Raw genomic sequence first — 20,381 nt, forward strand, 5'->3', positions numbered from 1 at the left:
ACAGTGGTGTATATCTTTAAAGACTTTCTTGGATTGATTTGAAGCTATCAGCTGTGGGAAGATATTCATATTTTGGGTTATTTCCATTTATCAATAATTGTTGATGTCTTTAATGTAGTAGTGATCTGAGAAATAAAAAATCTTTGAACAAGATAGGAAGGGAAATAGAAATCATACTTTTAAGCAGTTAAAAGACTTCTTGTGGGAGAGGGTTTTAGCTTGTTGCTACAGTGAGAACATCACATATTAATTATTGTATCTCTGAGTTTTCCCTGAGATGATCTAGTTTCTCTTGGTAGAATAGGAGGAATAGGAGAGAGCCAGGATCCTAGAACTAGACCCCCGTCTTTTAGAGGCATACCCAGATTAAGTTCCGTGTTGAAAGAGGGTTAATTGCAGCAGTCCCACACATCTTCCATGGTACAGTAACTAAAGGTTGCAAATCAGAAGTCCCATGCCATCCCAAAAGTTGTTGGAATAAGGATGGAGGATTGAGAATATTGCCCGTGAAGAGGCTTAGAGTCAGTTGACATCAGGACACCAGCCACTGGACTGGAGTTGAGAAGCATTAGTGTATACTGGATTCAAGATGACTTAAATTCACATTCATGGTCTACCAGTTACTTAAATAATACAACTTTTGGAACATTACCTGATATCAGAGTTTTCTTTATGTATGAAATGGAGATTAATGTTTCTGTTTCAAAGGTTCTTAGGATTAAATGCCGTATGCATAGTAAGTGCACGATAAATGTTGGATGGATCTGGATCTGAGGGCGACTGACCTGAGCAAAAACAAAACCTCATTCCTTGGGAGACTTGGATTCTGAAGTGCAATTTCCACATATAGAAGAATTTTGTAATAATTTGGGAAGTAGTGATTTCATTTTCACTTGAAGATGTTAAGGCAGCAGATGAACAACTGTTTGGAGGGTACTGGAGAAACTATTCAAACATTGAATTGGAATGTGAGGCAAATAACCCCTATATTTCCATCATAACCTTGAGATTTGGGGACTAGCGTTCCCTTCCTTCATGTAAAGACACATTCCCCTTTTTTTCCTTAGGTGTATCTTAGTGGCTTATTTCCAACTTTTATGTTTATGACTTTTACGTTATAGGACAGAGAGATTTTTATCTTAAAATGATTATTTTTTTATAGGGACTGAGAAAATCTTAGCTATTATAGTATTTATATAGTATACAAAAGATTAATTTATATTTAAATTTGGTTTATGAATTGCTTGGTTCTAAAATGTCAACACTAAAAAAAAAAAAAACTAGTTCTTGGCAATTCAGAAATGAACTAAATACGGGCCCTGCTTTCAAAAGGGCATAGTGATTGAGCATCAAGCATAAAACAAATAATTGCTTTGTGTTAATGTCTTAGTTTGCTAGTGCTATTACTGTAACAGAAATACCACAAGTGGGTGGCTTTAATGAACAGAAATTAATTTTCTCACAGTTTAGGAAGCTAGAATTCTGGATTCAGGGCGCTAGCTCTAGGGATCAGTTCAGACTACAGAAGTTGGTAAAAATCTTCAGTTTCTTCTTCTTTGGCATTAGTGGTTGGTGCATAAATTTGAACAGTAGTCTAATAACTGGTCTTATAGGTCTATGGATATTATCACTGACAGCATCGTATTTCAGGATGTTGTTGTTGTTGTTAGGTGCTGTCGAGTCGGTTCCGATTCATAGGGACCCTATGCACGACAGAACGAAACACTGCCGGGTCCTGCGCCATCCTTACAGTTGTTGTTATGCTTGAGCTCATTCTTGCAGCCGCTGTGTCAGTCCACCTCATCGAGGGTCTTCCTCTTTTCCGCTGACCCTGTACTCTGCCAAGCATGATGTCCTTCTCCAGGGACTGATCCCTCTTGACAACATATCCAAAGTATGTAAGGCGCAGTCTTGCCATCCTTGCCTCTAAGGAGCATTCTGGCTGCACTTCCAAGACAGATTTGTTTGTTCTTTTGGCAGTATACAATATTCTTCGCCAACACCACAATTCAAAGGCGTCAGGTCTTCTTTGGTCTTCCTTATTCATTGTCCAGCTTTCACATGCATATGATGTGATTGAAAATACCATGGCTTGGGTCAGGCGCACCTTAGTCTTCAGGGTGACATCTTTGCTCTTCAACACTTTGAACAGGTGTTTTGCCGCAGATTTGCCCATTGCAATGCGTCTTTTGATTTCTTGACTGCTGCTTCCATGGCTGTTGATTGTGGATCCAAGTAAAATGAAATCCTTGACAACTTCAATCCTCTTGAATTTGTCATTCCCAGCTTGGTAGACCATATGATTGTCTGATACAAAACATCTAAACCTGGCCCATTTCAGCTCACTAGTCCCTAGGATATCTATGTTCAAGTGTTCCATTTCATTTTTGACAATTTCCAGTTTTTCTAGAATCATATCTTTTTCATTCCACATTCTGATTATTAATGAATGTTTGCAGCTGTGCTCGTGTGGAACCTGTAGATAGACCAAGACACAGGCACTCGAACAGAGCAAGGGGATACTGTGTGCTTTAAAATCAGTAAAGGTTTGCTTCAGAGTTGTATCCTTTCACCATAGTGATTCAATCTGTATACCCAGTATGCTGAACAAATAATCCGAGAAGCTGGACTATATGAAGAAGAACAGGGCATCAGGATTGGAGGAAGACTCATTAATAACCTGCGTTATGCAGATGACACAACCTTGCTTGCTGAAAGTGAAGAGGACTTGAAGCACTTACTAATGAAGATCAAAGACCACAGCCTTCAGTATGGATTGCACCTCAACATAAAGAAAATAAAAATCCTCACAAGCGGACCAATAAGCAAGAACTTCATGATAAATGGAGGAAAGTTTGACATTGTTAAGGATTTTATTTTACTTGAATCTACAGTTAACACTGATAGAAGCAGTAGTCAAGAAATCAAATGATGTATGTATTGCATTGGACAGACCTGCTGCAAAAGATCTCTTTAAAGTGCTGAAAAACAAAGATGTCACTTTGAGGACTAAGGTGCGCCTCACCGAAGCCATGGTATTTTCAGTTGTCTCATATACATGAGGAAACTGGAAAATGAATAAGGAAGACTGAAGAAGAATTGATGCCATTCAGTTATGGTGTTGGTGAAGAATATTGAATATACCATGGAGTGCCAGAGGAACAAAGAAATCTGTCTTGGAAGAAGTACAGCCAGAATCCTTAGAAGCAAGGATGGCGAGCCTTCCTCTCACGTACTTTGGACATGTTATTAGGAGGGATCATTCTCTGGAGAAGGATATCATGCTTGGTAAAGTAGAGGTTCAGCCCAAAAGAGGAAGACCCTCAATGAGAAGGATTGACACAGTGGCTACAATAGTGGGCTCAAACGTAGCAACGATTGTGACGATGGTGCAGGACTGGGCATTGTACCTATAGGATCGCTATGAGTTAGAACTGAATCAAGGGCGCCTAACAACAACCAGAAGCTCTGGGAAAAAGCTTCTGTTTGTTTATCCTAGGAGAAGGTTTTTTTTTTTTTAATTGTTATTGTGCTTTAAGTGATAGAAGATTCTTGTCTTAGCTTCTGTAAACTCGGTGTTTCTGAGGTCTTTGCCATCCCCACATGTGTTTCTGTGTTCCCTAATTTGTGCTGGTTTTTCTCTGTTCCCAATCTGTTATTTTATTTTATTTTTTTTTGTATCTTAAATGTGATTAGGCTTAAGACACACTCTACACTGAAATGGGGCATTAATATAACAAAGAATATCCAGTTCCTAAATGGGACTACACCCACAGGTATGCTGATGTGTGCCGAGTCAATTCTGACTCATAGTGACCCTATAGGACAGAGTAGAATTGCCCCATAGGGTTCCCTAGGTAGATCACTAGATTTTTTCTCCTTAAGAGCAGCTGGTGGGTTTGAAAGGCTGGCTGCAGCCTTTCGGTTAACAGCTGGGTGCTTAACCATTGCTCCACCAGGGCACCTCCCCACAGGTATAGGGGTTAGGATTCTAACATATTTATTTAGTCATTCATTCATTTATTTATTTTTGTTTTTGCTGAGAATATATGCAGCAGAACATACACCAATTCAACAGTTTCTACATGTATAGTTCAAGTGACGTTGGTTATATTTTTCTAGATGTGCAAACATTCTCACCTCCCTTTTCTGAGTTGTTTCTCCCCCATTAACATAATCTCACTGGCCCCCAAGGTTCCTATCTAATCTTTCGAGTTGCTCTTGTCAGTATGATCTTAAATAGATAGCTCTTAAAAAAGCATAATGCTCAGGGCTGACATTCTTTACTAGTTAAGGTAAACTATTGTTTGGTTATAAGACTTCAGGGGATATTTTTGGTTTAAGAATTATCTCAGGGTAATAGTTTCAAGGGTTCATCTAGCCTCCATGATACTAGAAAATTTGGGTTTCATGAGAGTTTGAAATTCTGTTCTGCATTCCATATCCTCCTCTTACTCCTGATTCTTTTTGTTCCTCTTTTGCTTCAGGGGAATAGAAATTAACGGTTGTGCCTTAGATGACCACTTGCCAGCTTTTGAGGCCTCAGGCACTGTGCAACAAACTAGGAAGTAGAACAGAAGACTATACACATTATTAGTCTGGTTAAGTGGGCCAACACATCTTTTTGAGTGGTTAAGCACTGGGGTGCTAAACAAAGGGTTGGCAGCTTGAATCCACAAGCCGCTCCTTGGAAACCTCTTGGGACAGTTCCGCTCTGTCCTATAGGATTACTGTGAGTTGGAAATGAACTCCACAGCAATGGGTTTGGTTCCTTTTTTGTATTTAATTTATAATATCTAGGTGCTATGGGAATACCAGGCATAATGAGGGCTTACACGAAGGATTTGTCAATTATATGAGAGGGGTAACATGTTTGAAGGAGCCCTGGTGGCATAAATGGTTAAGTGCTTAGCAGCTAACGTAAAGGTTGGCGGTTCAAACCCACCCAGGAGAAAGATCTGGTGATCTGCTTCTGTAAAGATTACAGCCAGGAAAACTCCTGTGGGGCAATTCTGTTCTGTCACATGGAGTTGCTTTGAGTCAAAATTGAATATGACACCCAACAACAACAAACGTATTTGAGAAAATGCCTCAAGCAGGCCTTCAAGGTTCAGGAGTTTTTCTGGTGGATGGAGGACAGTAAAGACTTTATGGAATTTGCCTATTCTAAATACTTCATATAAGAAGGATCATACAATATTTGACCATTTTGAATCTTGTTTATTTAACAGTTAGCAAAATATTTTCATGGTTCATCTATGTTGTAGCATGTATTCAGTATTTTAATGGCTAAATAACATTCCATTGTATGTATATAAACCACATTTTGCTTTTACAGTCATCTGTTGATTTTTTTTTTTTTAGTTGATGGACACTTGGATTGTTTCTACCTTTTAGCTATTATGAATAATGCTGCTATGAACATTGGTATTCAAGTGTTTGAGTCTCTTTAATTTATTGTTTTTAGTGGTATACCTTGTTCTTTATGTATTCTGCTCAATTTTAAAATACATTCTTTTTCATTTCTCTGAAAGCCTTTGGGCTCTTTGCTAAGTTTAACTCTGGAAAGAAATAGTTTGTGTTCCAAATAAACCTTTTGAATAATAAGAGATTTTACTGGAAAATTGGAAAATCACATTGCATTCCTACCTAAATTTTTGAATAACCACAAAAAGGCTTGTTTCAGTTGAAATAAACAGACTTCTCTCATTAACTTCTAAATGGATCAAATATGAAAGCCTTTTGTAAAATGATTTCCTGTGTGCTTTCTTTTCACTGAATGAACAGCTTTTATTTTCCTTATTCTTTGAAAGTTGGTCTGTATTGGCATAATTAGATCTACTTATTTTGGTGAACTTTGAATTTTTGGTTGATTGTTTTTGTTTGATTATTGTAATACTAGTTTTCAGGGGAAAGATAAAACAGCATTAAAAAAAAAAGTCATTTGTTAAAAACCAGATTTTAATAAATTAAGGATGGGAAACTTGGGACCTGCAAGATGAATATGGCCTACTATTCCTATGGTAAAGTTAAATTTTGGTTGAGCAGCTTCTACCCTGTTAAGAAGAACGCTTTAATTATGTGTACCTGGAAGGCCAGAAGTTCTGATTTCCTAGCATTGTGCTTTTGTTTCATGCTTTTCTCTGGGATGATATTCTTCTGAGGTGAAGGAGGGAAGAACATCCACTAGGCACAATGTTGACTTTCCAAGCAGGTTGTTTTAGGATAGAATGGAATAGAATGACTAGTGCCAGTGTGTCAGTGAGGTGTATATAGTGTGTTTTGACCAAGACTTTTTTGACTTTGGAAGTTTTGACTCCAGTTGAGGAAAAAAAAAAAAATTAATCAGACTATGCCAATATTGTCGAAGTTTTTTTTGAAAATCTTTTCTGGAGGAAACTCCTTGAACATTTAAAAAAATATAACACAATTGACTAATTTCCATTTTTCAGTTTTAAAAAATTTTACTGAAATTGTTTTCACTGAGAGCTTATAAATGCCCATCAAACTGTTAATCTAAAATGGTTGCATTTTATGGTATGTATACACTAACAAGGAAACCCTGGTGGTGTAGTGGTTAAGTGCTACGGCTGCTATTGAAAAGGTCAGCAGTTCGAATCCGTCAGGCGCTCCTTGGAAACTCTATGGGGCAGTTCTACTCTGTCGTATAGGGTCATTATGAGTCGGAATCGACTCGACGGCATCGGGTTTAGTTTTTGGTTTATACACTAACAAAACAAAACAGAAAGTGAGAAATATACTAAATACAATGAGTAAAAGACATAGGATCTAAAAAGAGAAGTGTTGTTGGTATTACTTCAGAGCGAGCTGGGACAGCATGTAGATAGAGTGTGAAATCATGTGAAGCTCTTTAAAAAGTATAGGAAAAAGCAATTTAGCTCTGACATATTTTCCATCCCCAAGCTACTTACGTATTACGTCCCCAAAGTTGCATTACAAGTTGACCCACTCTTTGGTGTCATGGGATAATTTTGTAATAACAGTGCTCTAGGCCAAAGTTCTCAAATGGGGGCAATGGGACATTTAGCCATGTCTGGAGACATTTTTGGTTGTTAGATACTGAGGGGAAGGGTGCTACTGGCATCTAGTGGGGTGAGGCTAGGAATGATGCTGAACATCCTGCAGTGTACCGGACAGCTGCCCACAACAAATAATTATCTAGCCCAAAATGTCAATAATACTAAGCTGAGAAATCCTACCTAGACAGTGGACAGCATTGGGTTTGTTTTTTTGTTTATAGGATAGAGATTGCCTGCCATTTTAGTATTATGTTTAGAAGGTAAAGACTTTCAGCTGTTTTAAAGTTGAAGATGATTAGACAATATATCAATTTATTCAATAAATATTTGTTTAGAAGTAAGTATTAATATAATGAGTTTTTGGATTTTTTACTGCCCTGTAACTAATTCACTTGCATTTTATTAACAGGATCAGGAGAAGGTCTGGGGAAAATAATCCAGAGATTTCCACAGAAGGACTGGGATGATACACCTTTTCCACAGGGAATTGAATTGGTAAATCTGTGTTGCATTATTGCACTTTTATAATTATGCATTTCTTGTTCCGTATTTTCAGATGTCTTTTTATGTTGCATTTATTTATTTATTTTTAAACATTTTATTGCATTTTAGGTGAAAGTTTCCATAGCAAATTAGTTTCCCATTCAGCAATTCATACACAAATTTTTCTGTGACATTGGTTGCTGTCCCCTCAATGTGTCAGCGCTCTTCGCCTGTCTACCCTACCTTCCCCATTTCCACCCCTCCAGTTTCCCTACCCCTCCTTGCCTTCTCATCTTTGCTTTTACGCAAATGTTGCCTATTTGGTCTCGTATGGTTGAATGTTCTAAGGAGCACATTTCTCACAGGTGTTACTGTTTATTTTATATGCCAGTCTATTATTTGGCTGAAAGGTGACCTCTGGGAGTGGCTTCAGTTCCAAGTTAAAAGGGTATCTTAGGGTGCTAGTCTCTGGGGTTCCTCCAGTCTCTATCAGTCCAGTAAGTCTGGTCTTTTTTATGAATTTGTGTTTTGTTCTACGTTTTTCTCCCATCCTAACCCAGACCTTCTGTTGTGACCCTGGACAAAGTGGTCAGTAATGGTAGCCAGGCACCATCTAGTTCTTCTGGTCTAGGCTAGAGGAGGCTGTGGTTCATGCAGGCCATTAGTCCTGTGGGCAGATTACTTCCTTAAGTATTTAGTTTCCTTCACTTTCCTTTGCTTCAAATGGGAAGAGATCAATAGTTGTATCTTAGATGGCCACTTGCAAGCTTTTAAGACCCCAGGTGCTACTTACCAAACTAGGATGTAGAACATTATCTTTATGAACTATGTTATGCCAGTTTATATTTATTGTTAAATAATTTGATTATTTAGCCGCAAGATAATTATTAGGAATACTTCTCTTTCCTCTAACCCCAATGTACAATAATCTTTGAGTATATTGATTTTAGAATGCCTGTTTTGCTCTTCTTTTTCACATTTAAACTTCTTACTAATATTAAAGATGAAATTGATGATCTTTATGTACTTGGATGCTGAAAAATCCCTCTGTTTCTTCAGTCAAAATCAGCCTAGTAGCTTCAGTGCTAGTGTATTACTAAGCAAATATTCATTATATTTTTTCTGAAATTTCCAGTTTTTTTTTTTTCTTTTAGTGAAAACAAAACAAAAAACACAAATAACTAGAGGTTGGTTTAGTGGTGGTTGGTCAGGATTTGAGTTTGGTCTCGAAATCACAAATCTGAATTCTTTCCTTCTTAACTACGGAATCTGTAGGTTGCTTTATCATAGAGAAATTTAACTGTTTTTTTTTGTCAGCCATTTTTAAGGAATTTAAAACGTTGAACATAATTTATGATGCCCAGGGCACAATATCTGGTGGCAGATTCGTGGTGGTAAAATGAGGGTGTGGAAAGATGATCAGTAAAGTGTTTCATAATATGACTATAAAGTTTGGTTCTCCAAAAATACTGGAGTGTGTGTCTGTGTATATTTATTTATTTATACATCATGTGTATATACACACACACACTTGTAAGTATATATGTATGAATGGTATCTTCCAAGCATTCTTGATGAGAGAACATTTGGTATAAAATGATAGTCAAGAGCGCAAGCTCTGGAGCAGACCATCTGGGTTGAAATCCCAGCTACACTGTGTGACTTTTGGCAAGTTACTTAACCGCTTTGAGCATTAGAGTCCTCAACTATAAAACGAGGAGAATCATTGTACTGATCTCATAGGGAAGGTCCCTGGGTGGTGCAAATGGTTTGTGCTGCACTACTAACCTAAAGTTTGGTAGTTTGAACTCACCACATGGCGTGACGGAAGAATGGCTTCTGTAAAAGATTATAGCCAAGAAAACTAAGTGGAACAGTTCTACTCTATAATGCATGGGGCCTTTTTAAGTTGGAAATCTCTCGAAGGAAAGGGGTTTAATCTCATAGAATTGTTGTGAAGATAAAAATGGGGAAAAAAATGCACATGAATATATATAAAATGCTTAGAACAAAGTCTTCCATAAAATAAGCATTCAGTAAATGAGCTAGCTGGTTTTTTTATTGTTATCCTTGTTGCTGTTTATTTGACATCTCGCAGCCTCTCCCTCAGAGGAAGAATTGTTCATTCTCTTGTTAGCATGGATCAGAAGTATCTATTAGAATAAAGCTGATATTGAAAATTGAGAATTTTCTCATTCTACCTAGTTCTGCTAAACTGAAAATAAAAGATGCATCATCGAATGCTTAGTTTTGATTGTCTAACCCAGTTGTGTAAAGAAGGTTGTGGGTTCCACAGGCCCACAAAGATGGTAAATCTTGAATTTTGGCATTAAAAATGGGGAAAAAATATGAGGATTCAAGGGTATGTAACTTTTTGGAAAGCCCCTTGTATTCCTTCTCTTCCCTTACTGCCTTGGTCTTAGGGTGTGAATAACCAGGTATTTGTACTATAAAAGCTCTTAAACATCTGTTTCAACATCCTTTTCAGTGATAACTGAAAGGGGAAAATTTTGGTGCTGGGGAATTTTTAGAATTTTTTGTGAGCCCTTGCCTCCCCTCACATCAAAATGTGAGGCCGAGATGGTGGAGTAGCCAGATGACTCCTGTGGTCCTTCTTACAACAAAGACCCCAAAAAACAAGTGAATTGATTATATATGACAATATAGGAGCCCTGAACATCAAAGGCAAAGTTGAGGAATCAAACTGAGTGGTGGGGGAGGAAGAGATGTTTCAGAGGCAATGACAAGTTGCCGGACCTGACCCAGCAGGAACGGGCACCCTGTAGGCTGGATTAGCTGGCGTGTGTGGTGAGGCAAGCAGTGGCACTTGGGATGCGTTTTCCACATTGGTAAATACTGAGTGGTGGAGAGTATACTCAAGCCTCCAGAACCAGTGAAAAGTGGTGCTCAGTTGGCAAAAGATAAGTACATGGTTCTGAGCTACCGTGTGGATTAAAAAACATCCCCTTTGGAAAGAACCTCTCTCCCATTTACTTGTCCCCTCCCTGCTCTGCACCAAGTCCCAGGCCTGCTTCAGTGATTGCTGTGTCCACTGGGCTGGAAGTAGGACCCATTGCATATTCTGAGCCATTCTCCTGGCATGGGAGAGGGAACAAATTAACAAACGGGAAAAATAATCCGCTAGCTCTGGTAAGTCGGGAGCTCAGGGCAGGCAGAGCCCCTTTGCCTAGGCACAGGCATAAGGAGTCCATAGACTTTGAATGCCTTTTACCCCTGCATAGACCTGTGTGGGCCCATTTCAACACCAAAGGCCATCAGTAGCACAGTACAACAGGGTGTATACCTGAAGCCTGTTTTCAAGTGTATATGAGCTATAAGGTGGAGTGGCAGATATGTGACATTTGACATTGCTCTGCCTGTTAAGCACGGTCCTCACCTACCCACATCAGGGGCCTGAGGACTGGTGGCGCCACCCATGCCACCTAGCCACCTGCAACAGGAGTCCAAGAATAAGTGGTGTCTCCCAGCCCTTACAGCCAACAGCGTTGGATGCCCATAGTCTGGCTGCAAAACCCACCCACCTACACACTCTAGCAAACAGGGACACGCTTTCCTCCCAAACACTTAGGGGCAGCCATTAGCCTTGTTCAGTGCATGACCCCCTACTGCAGCCAGATACCTGTGGCTACTCCAATCAGTCCTGCCTATCTAGGACTATAGGTGAGAGCCTGCACTACATACTTGGTGACTGACTACCTGGACACCTGAGCTGAATCCATAAAGAAATGTAAACGGACTCCTGGGCTTACAGACCTAGTAACAGCTCTAACCACCTGGTGACAGGATGTGAGAGATTCAAAGATGCCAAAAATCAAATAAACTGACACGACTAGCCTATCTGGGCATATCAAAACAAAACAAAACAAGCTAGGAAATAGTAAGCGAACATAAAATAAATATAATTTATCGGTGGCTCAGAGATGACTAACGACCCAAACCAAACTCATTGCCATAGAGTTGATTCTGACTCATAATGACCCTAAAGGACACAGTAGAACTGTCCCACAGGGTTTCAAAGGAGCATCTGGTGGATTCGAACTGCAGACCTTTACTGGTTAGCAGCCATAGCTCTTAAGCACTGCGCCACCAGGGTTTCCTCAGAGACAACAGTCAGTATCATATCACATAAAGAGGCAGATCACGATGGCTTCAGCAAACAACCAAAACAGAGAATCAAGAAACCTTCTGGAGGAAGATAATTTCTGGGAATTAAAAAAAACTAAAAAACAGAGCTGTACAAGAGATCAGGAAGGAGATCAGACAAAATGCAGAACAAGCCAAGGAACACACAAACAAAGCAATAGAGGAACTTAAGAAGGTTATACAAGAGCATAAGGACAAATTTAACAGACCGCAAGAATCCATAGAGAGACAGCAAACAGAAATTCAGAAGATTAACAATAAAATTGCATGATTAGACAACTCTCAATAGAAAATCGTAGGAGCAGAATTGAGGCAATGAAAGTCAGAATTAGTGAGATTGAAGATAAAGCCCTTGACACCAACTTATATGAGGAAAAATCAGACAAAAGAATTAAAAAAAAAATGAAGAAACCCTAAGAATTATGTGAAACTCTATCAAGAGGAATAACTTACAAGTGATTGGAGTACCAGAACAGGGGGGGATAACAGAAAATACAGAGAAAATTGTTGAAGAATTGTTGGCAGAAAACTTCCTTGATACTGTGAGAGATGAAAAAATATCTGTCCAAGAAGCTCATTGAACCTCATGCAAGGTATATCCCAAAAGAAAGTCACCAAGGCATAATCAAACTTGCCAAAACCAAAGATAAAGAGAAAATTTTAAGAGTGACTAGGGATAAATGAAAAGTCGTCTACAAAGGATAGTCAGTAAGACTAAGCTCTGACTACTCAGTAGAAACCATGCAGGCAAGAAGGCAATGAGGTGACATATATAGAACCTTGAAGGAAAAAAATTGCCAGCCAAGAATTATATATAAAAAATTGCCAACTGAGAATTATACATCCAGTAAAACTGACTCTTAAATATGATGGCGAAGTTAGGGCATTTCCAGATAAACAGAAGCTTAGGGAATTTGCAAAAACCAAACCAAAACTACAAGAAATACTAAAGAGAGCCCTCCGGTTAGAAAATCAGTAACATCAGGTAACAACCTAAGACTAGAACACAGGACAGAACAACCAGATATCAACCCAGGCAGGGAAGTCACAAAAATAAATCAAAGCTAAAACACTGAAAATGGGGAAACAGAGACGTCAATATGTAAAAGTGACAGCATTAAAACAAAGAAGAGATAATAAATAATGTAGTCATAGATCTTACATATGTAGAGGAAGTAAAGGCGATATAAAGAAATAAAGATTGATTTAAACTTAGAAAAATAGAGGTAAATATTAACGTAACCACAAAGGAAACTAACAATCCTACACATCCAAATAAAAAACAAGAAAAACAAAGACTCAGCACATACAAAATCAACAACAATGAAAAGGATGAACAGAAAATACATAAAGAAAAACAACTCAGGACAGAAAATTAAGTGGAACAAAGAAACTGTCAACAACACATGCCCACAAAAAATACATCAAAATAACAGCACTAAAGTCATACCTATCAATAATTACACTGAATGTGAATGGACTAAATGCTCCAATAAAGAGAAAGAGAGTGGCAGAATGGATTAAAAAAACACAGTCCATCTGTATGCTGCCGGCTTAAAGACTTAGACTTAAAGACACAAACTAAAACTCAAAGGATGGAAGAAAATATATCAATCAAACAACAATCAAAAAAAGAGCAGGAGTGGCAATATTAATCTCTGACAAAGTAGACTTTGAAGTAAAAGCCACCCAAAGGATACAGAAGAAAGGACACTATATAATGATTAAAGAGTCAACACCAGGAGGACACAGCCATAATATGTATCTATACACCCAATGACAGTGCTCCAAAATACATTAAAAAACAAACTCTTAACAGCATTAAAAGGAGAAATAGACAGCTGTACAATAATAGTAGGAGACTTCAACTCACCACTTTTGGTAAAGTACAGAACATCCAGAAAGAAGCTCAATAAAGATATGGAAGATCTAAATGCCATAACCAACTTGATGTCATAGACATATACAGAACACTCCACCCAACAGCAGCCAAGTATACTTTCTTTTCCAATGCACGTGGAACATTCTCCACAATAGACCATATATTAGGTCATAAAGCAAGCCTTAATAGAATCCAAAGCATCAGAATATATTACAAAGCATCTTTTCTGACCATAAAGCCATAAAAGTAGAAATCAGTAACAGAAAAAGCAAGGAAAAAAATCAAACACGTGGAAACTGAACAACACCTTGCTTGAAAAACTACTGTGTTATAGAAGAAATTAAGGATGGCATAAAGAAATTTGTAGAATCAAATGAGAATGTTAACACATCCTACCAGAACCTTTGGGACGCAGCAAAAACAGTGGTCAGAGGTCAATTTTATAGCAGTCAGTGCACACATCCAAAAAGAAGAAAGGGACCAAAGTCAAAGTAGTAACTTTACAACTTGAACAAATAGAATCAGAGCAGCAAAAGAAGCCTCAGGCACCAGAAGAAAGCAAGTAATAAGAATTAGAGCAGAGTTAAATGGAGTAAAGAATAGAAAAGCATTTGAAAAAGTTAACAAAACCAAAAACTGGTTCTTTGAAAAGATCAACAAAATTGATAAACCATTGTGCAAACTGAAAAAAAGAAAAATAGAAGTGGAAGCAAATAACCTGAATAAGAAATGTGATGGGCAATATCACAACAGATCCAACTGAAATTAAAAGAGTCATAACAAAATGCTATGAAAAATTGTATTCTAACATTTGAAATCCTAGAGGAATTGGACAAATTTCTAGAAACATATTTCTTACCTAAACTAACACAAACAGAGGTAGAACAACTAAACAAACCTATAACAAAAGAAGATATTGAAAAGGTAATTAAAAAATTTCCAACAACAACAAAAAGCCCTGGACCTGACAGCTTCACTGGAGAATTCTACCAAACTTTCAGAGAAGAGTTAACACCACTACTACTTAAGGTATTTCAGAGCACAGAAAAAGATGGAATATTCCCAGACTCATTCTGTGAAGCCAGCATAACCCTGATACCAAACCAGGACATGATACCACAGAAAAAGAAAATTACAGACCAGTATCCCTCATGAACATAGATGCAAAAATCCTCGACAAAATTCTAGCCAACAGAATTCAACAACATGTCAAAAAAATAATTCACCACGACCAAGTGGGATTCATACCAGATATGCAGGGATGGTTCAACATTAGAAAAACAATTAATGTAATCCATCACATCATTAAAAGACAGGAACCACGTGATCTTATTAATCCATGCAGAAAAGGCATTTGACAAAGTCCCAACAGCCATTCATGATAAAAACTGTCAGCAAAATAGGAATAGAAGGGAAATTCCTCAGCACAATAAAGGGCATTTACACAAAGCCAACAGCCAGCATCATTCTAAATGGAGAGAGTCTGAAATTGTTTCCCCTGAGAATGGGAACCAGACAAGAATGCCCTCTGTCACCATTCTTACTCAACATTGTGATGGAGGTCCTAGCCGGAGCAATTAGGGCAGAAAAAGAAATAAAGGGCATCCAAGTTTGTAAGGAAAAATTCAGAGTATCTCTATTTGCAGATGATATGATCTTATACACAGAAAACCCCAAAGAATCCACAAGAAAACTACTGGAACTAATAGAAGATTTCAGCAAAGTCTCAGGATACAAGATAAACATACAAAAATCAGTTGGATTCTTCTACATCAACAAAGAGAACTTTGAAGAGGAAATCACCAAATCAATGCCATTTACAATAGCCCCCAAGAAGACAAAATACTTAGGAATAAATCTAACCAGAGACGTAAAAGACCTATACAGGGAAAACTACAAGATGCTACTGCAACAAATGAAGAGACCTACATAAATGGAAAAACATACCTTCTTCATGGGTAGGAAGACTCAACATTGTGAAAATGTCAGTCCTACCCAAAGTGATCTCCAGATACAATGCAATTTGATCCAAATTCCAATGGCATTTTTTAATGAGATGGAGGAAAACATCACCAACTTCATATGGAAAGGGGAGAGGTCCTCGGTAAGTAAAGCATTACTGAAAAAGTAGTAACCCTCACACTACCTGATTTTAGAAACTATTTTACCGTCATGGTAGCTGTAACGGCCCGTTACTGATACAACAACAGATACATAGACCAATGGAACAGAATTGAGAATCCAGACATAAATTCATCCACTTATGAGCAGCTGGTATTTGACAAAGGCCCAAAGTTAGTTAACTGGGGAAAAGTTAGTCCCTTCAACAAATGTTGCTGGCATACCTGGATATCTATCTGCAAAAAAATGACACAAGACTCTTACCTCACACCATACACAAAAACTAACTTAAAATGGATAAAGACCTAAATATAAAATCTAAAACGTTAAAGATCATGGAAGTAAAACTAGAGACAATGCTAGGAACCCTAATACAGGGCATAAACAGACTACAAAACATTACTAACAGTGAACAAACACCAGAAGAGAAACTAGATAACTGGGAGCTCCTAAAAATCAAACACTTATGCTCATCCGAAGACTTCACCAAAAGAGTAAAAAGACAACCTGCAGGCTGGGAAAAAATTTTTGGCTATGACGTATCTGATCGGAGTCTAATTTTTAAAATCTACAAGATACTGCAAAACCTCAACAGCAAAGAGAGAAATAACCCAATTAAAAAATGGGCAAAGGATATGAACAAGCACTTCACCAAAGAAGACATTCAGGCAGCTAACAGATACATGAAGAAATGCTCACAATTATTAGCCTTTAGAGAAATGCGCATCAACACTGTAATGAGATACCGACTCACCCCAACAAGGCTGGCTTTAACCCAAAAAACACAAAATAGTAAATGTTGGAGAGGTTGTGGAGAGATTGGAACACTTATATTCTGCTGGTGGAAATGTAAAATGGTACAACCCCTTTGGAAATCAATTTGGTACTTCCTTAAAAAGCTAGAAATTGAAGTACCATAGGATCCAGCAGTCCCACTCTTTGGAATGTATGCTAGAGAAATAAGAGTCATCAAATGGATAGATACGTGCTCACCCGTGTCCATTGCAGCACTCTTCATAATAGCAGAAAGGTGGAAACAACCAAGGTGCCCATCAATGGACGAATGGATAAACGAATTATGGTGTATTCACACAATGGAATACTATGCACTGATAAAGAACAATGATGAATTCGTGCAATATCTCATAACATGGATGAATCTGGAAAACATTATGCTGAGTGAAATTAGTCACTTTGGTGGGTGACATCTGTAGTCTTAATAAGCTAATGAGCGGCCATTTAAGATGCATCAATTGGTCCCAGCCCACCTGGAGCAAAGAAGAATGAAGATACAAGGAAAATATGAGCCCAAGAGACAGAAAGGGTCACATAAAACAGAGACTCCATCAGCCTGAGACCAGAGGAACCAAATGATGCCTGGCTACCACCAGTGACCGCCCTGACAGGAAACACAACAGAGTCCATGACAGCAGGAGAGAAGTGGGGTGCAGAACTCAAATTCTAGTGAAAAGATCAGACTTAATAATATGCGTGAGACTGGAGGAACCCTCAGAAGACATAGCCCCGGTCTCTGTTAACCCAGAACTAAAACCGTTCCCGAAGCCAACTCTTCAGACAAAGAGTAGACTGGACTATAAGACATAAAATGATACTCGTGAAGAGTGTGCTTCTTAGTTTACATAGATACATGAGACTAAATGGGCAGCTCTTGTCTGGAGGTGAAATGAGAAGGCAGAAAGGGACAGGAGCTGGTTGAATGGATACGGGAAATCTGCAGTGGAAAGGAGGAGTGTACTGTCATATTGTGGAGAGAGCAACTGGGGTCGCTTAACAATGTGTGTATAAATTTTTGTATGAGAAACTAATTTGAGCTGTAAGCTTTCATTTAAAGCACAATAAGAAAAAAATGCGGCAAGATAAACTGCATCAGTTTGACAATATGAACAGTGAATACCACATAAATTTCAGTAAGAACAGACATTATGGGATGCAGAGAGAGGGAGATAATGGCTTGCCACCAGCTATTTAGCTAGGTCTGAGAAAGGATAATTTTTGTGTTTTGAAATCCAAAGGAATAGATACTTGCAATGCTACTGATGTTTTTGTAGTAGTGAGGGAGAGACACATATTGATTTTACTAGTTAGTAAATGGATAGCTCTTTTCTTTGTATGAAGATTTGGCCTATTTAAGTGCTGTTAGTGTCTCTCCACTGGGGTTTTGTTAGTGTCTCTCCAGTAAGAAGTAGAGTCATGTGCTGGTGGAGTTGGTGAAATAGAAGTGGTAAGGCATAGGTAGAACTTTTCCTTCTCTAAGGTTTTCCTTGATCACTTCTTGACCAAATCTTAGCATTTCAAAGATTTTTTTCCAATTGGATTAATTTTTAAAGAATTCCAAAGACCTACTGAATTATGTTGGATTTTTTTCTTTTAACTTTTCCATAATTAATACCAATTCTGATTCCTTAACATCTGTTATGCCTTATGAAGTACAGAAGTACTTTATCTTATAGCTGTCAAAGTCCATTTTTAACAAAATAGAATCATTTACTGTAAATTTTTGTTTTTTTCTTATTTATTGCCTTGTGTTATTATTGCACGTATTAGAAATACGCAATGTTTCTGCATATGAATAGCCAATAGCATGAATAACTGTGATATACCTTGAAATATTGAGTAAGTCTTGTAGCTTTAAGACCAGTGATGGACATAATTAAGTTTTAGTTTATTTGAAGGTGGCCTGGCTCAGTCCCTTACTGATTTTATTCTAGGCTGGTAGTGATCCTTTTCCAGTGATTGACAGAAAACAAAATCTTACCCCTGTCAAGGTGTTTGAAAAACTTAGCATATAACATTAATATTAATACCTAACAGTTATATAAAAATGATAGGCTAAGGTTAACTCCAATAAATTAGGTGATAGGTATTAAAACAGATAGGGAAACTGAAGCTTAGAAAGTTTAGATTTCACCAAAGTCTGACAGGTAGGATGTAGCAGAACTGGGATTCAAACTCACGTCTTTTGACTCTTACTCTTAGCCTAGATTTGAGTATTCTGGAAGTGACACTTTAAGCAATAGTTGGCATTTGTATTTTAGTGTACATGCAGAACCTGAAAATAGGTTTCTGTAATTTGGAAGAACTGAGGTTGAGAACTACTAAGAGAATACTGAGTTATTGAATAGAGGCCACCAAAACCAAAACTAAACCCACTGCTGTTGAGTCGATGCCAACTCATAGCAACCCTGCAGCATAGAGTAGAACTGCCCCACAGGGTTTCCAAGTCTGTAAATTTTAACAAAAGCTGACTGCTCTATCCTTTTCTACTGGAGCGGCTGGTGGTTTCAAACTGCCAATCTTTTGCCTAGCAGCAGTGTGCTTAAATACCGTGCCACCAGGACTCCTTTGAATAGAGACCAACTTTACTTATTTATTTCATCTGATGAGAAATCTGAGTTCAGAGAATAGTATTATATTGAAATTATTTTCTCTTGCCACCTCTCTCCCCTAGGCAGCACGTATTTGATATATTTAAATTCTAAACAAAATGTAATTGTGTTCAGCCTGTAGACTAAATTTTAAGACTTAGAGAAAAGAATTTTGAACATCTATTCACTAACAAACCAAATCCAAATTTTAATTTAGAGGATGGCTGAACTTACTCTTTTAAATAAGGAAATTGCCGCCTTTGTCTTTTCTTCTTTTCCTCTATTGAGAAATGGTGAACTTCAATTTGGAAGAATTTTAAAAATAAGTTTAACCAAACATAATTACTACTTTTCCAATTCTAGGATATTTTTATTCTTTTCTTGTGCTTTTTAAGCATACAGGGAAACCACAGACAGTCATATAAATAAAGTTTCAGTTAATTTTAGTGACAGTATTTCAAAGAACATTAAAGAATTGTTTTGCTGAGGCATTCTATGGTTGACAATCTATTTCTGATTATGGGAGCATGTGTTTTCATTGGCTAGGTCTTGGACATTAGAAAAATAGCATTGTTTGGCACTAGCTCCTTTTTAAAGATGCTCTGTCTCTGGAATATATCTTTTTATATAACAATTCAGAAAATATGCCTTAATCTGCACTAGGGAATGCCAGTACTGAGGCGTTTGTAGATCTACCTAGGTTTTCTTAGAAGACTAAAGTACTGTGTTAAATAATTTTGTGGCTTGAGTAAAAGAGAAATAGACATTACATTAGAATTTCTAAATTTGAGACTCTTAAGCTATTAGTTCAGTTCTTAATTTAAAGACTAGTGATTTAAGTACCTTCAATATGAATTTTGTCTCCTGTAAATTAAGTATAAATTGAGGAGAAAAGAAAAAAAATCTTGTACTTAGCATTCTGTAGATGTGCCTTAGTACGGGACCATAGTTGATGGAAGATAAGTAAGTATAAGTATCATTTGATGCTTTAATTCTTTTATTTTTCTTTTTTTTAAGTGAAAGTTTACAAATCAAGTTAGTCTCTCGTACAGTACCTTATATACACCTTGCTAGGTACTCCTAGTTGCTCTCCCCCTAATGAGACAGCACAGTCCTTCTCTCCTCCCTGTGTTTCCCTGTCCATTCAGCCAGCTTCTGTCCTCGGCCTTGATGCTTTAATTCTTTAAACTGTTTAAAATACAGTGAATATATGGGTTAACACTTATCCACCTGACCTAGTATTAATATTGTTTGGTCATGGAACTGAGTTTAGAAAGGTTGGAAGATAATTGTCTCCCCTCTTTA

The 20,381-nt window shown here is 37.6% G+C and overlaps 1 protein-coding gene across 4 annotated transcripts in view; it reads left to right on the plus strand.

The window, feature by feature from the left end:
• The window catches only part of SBF2 (SET binding factor 2), a 518,200-nt gene that overhangs the window by 90,918 nt on the left and 406,901 nt on the right, over window positions 1–20,381 (plus strand). For all 4 annotated transcript variants that reach the window (XM_064288443.1, XM_064288439.1, XM_064288442.1 and 1 more), the window contains exon 2: window positions 7,450–7,535. In XM_064288443.1, the coding sequence (XP_064144513.1) occupies window positions 7,450–7,535 (86 nt within the window). The remainder of the gene's footprint in view (window positions 1–7,449; window positions 7,536–20,381) is intronic.

The sequence above is a fragment of the Loxodonta africana genome, chromosome 7 (assembly GCF_030014295.1).
Source record: "Loxodonta africana isolate mLoxAfr1 chromosome 7, mLoxAfr1.hap2, whole genome shotgun sequence".
Taxonomy (NCBI): domain Eukaryota; kingdom Metazoa; phylum Chordata; class Mammalia; order Proboscidea; family Elephantidae; genus Loxodonta; species Loxodonta africana.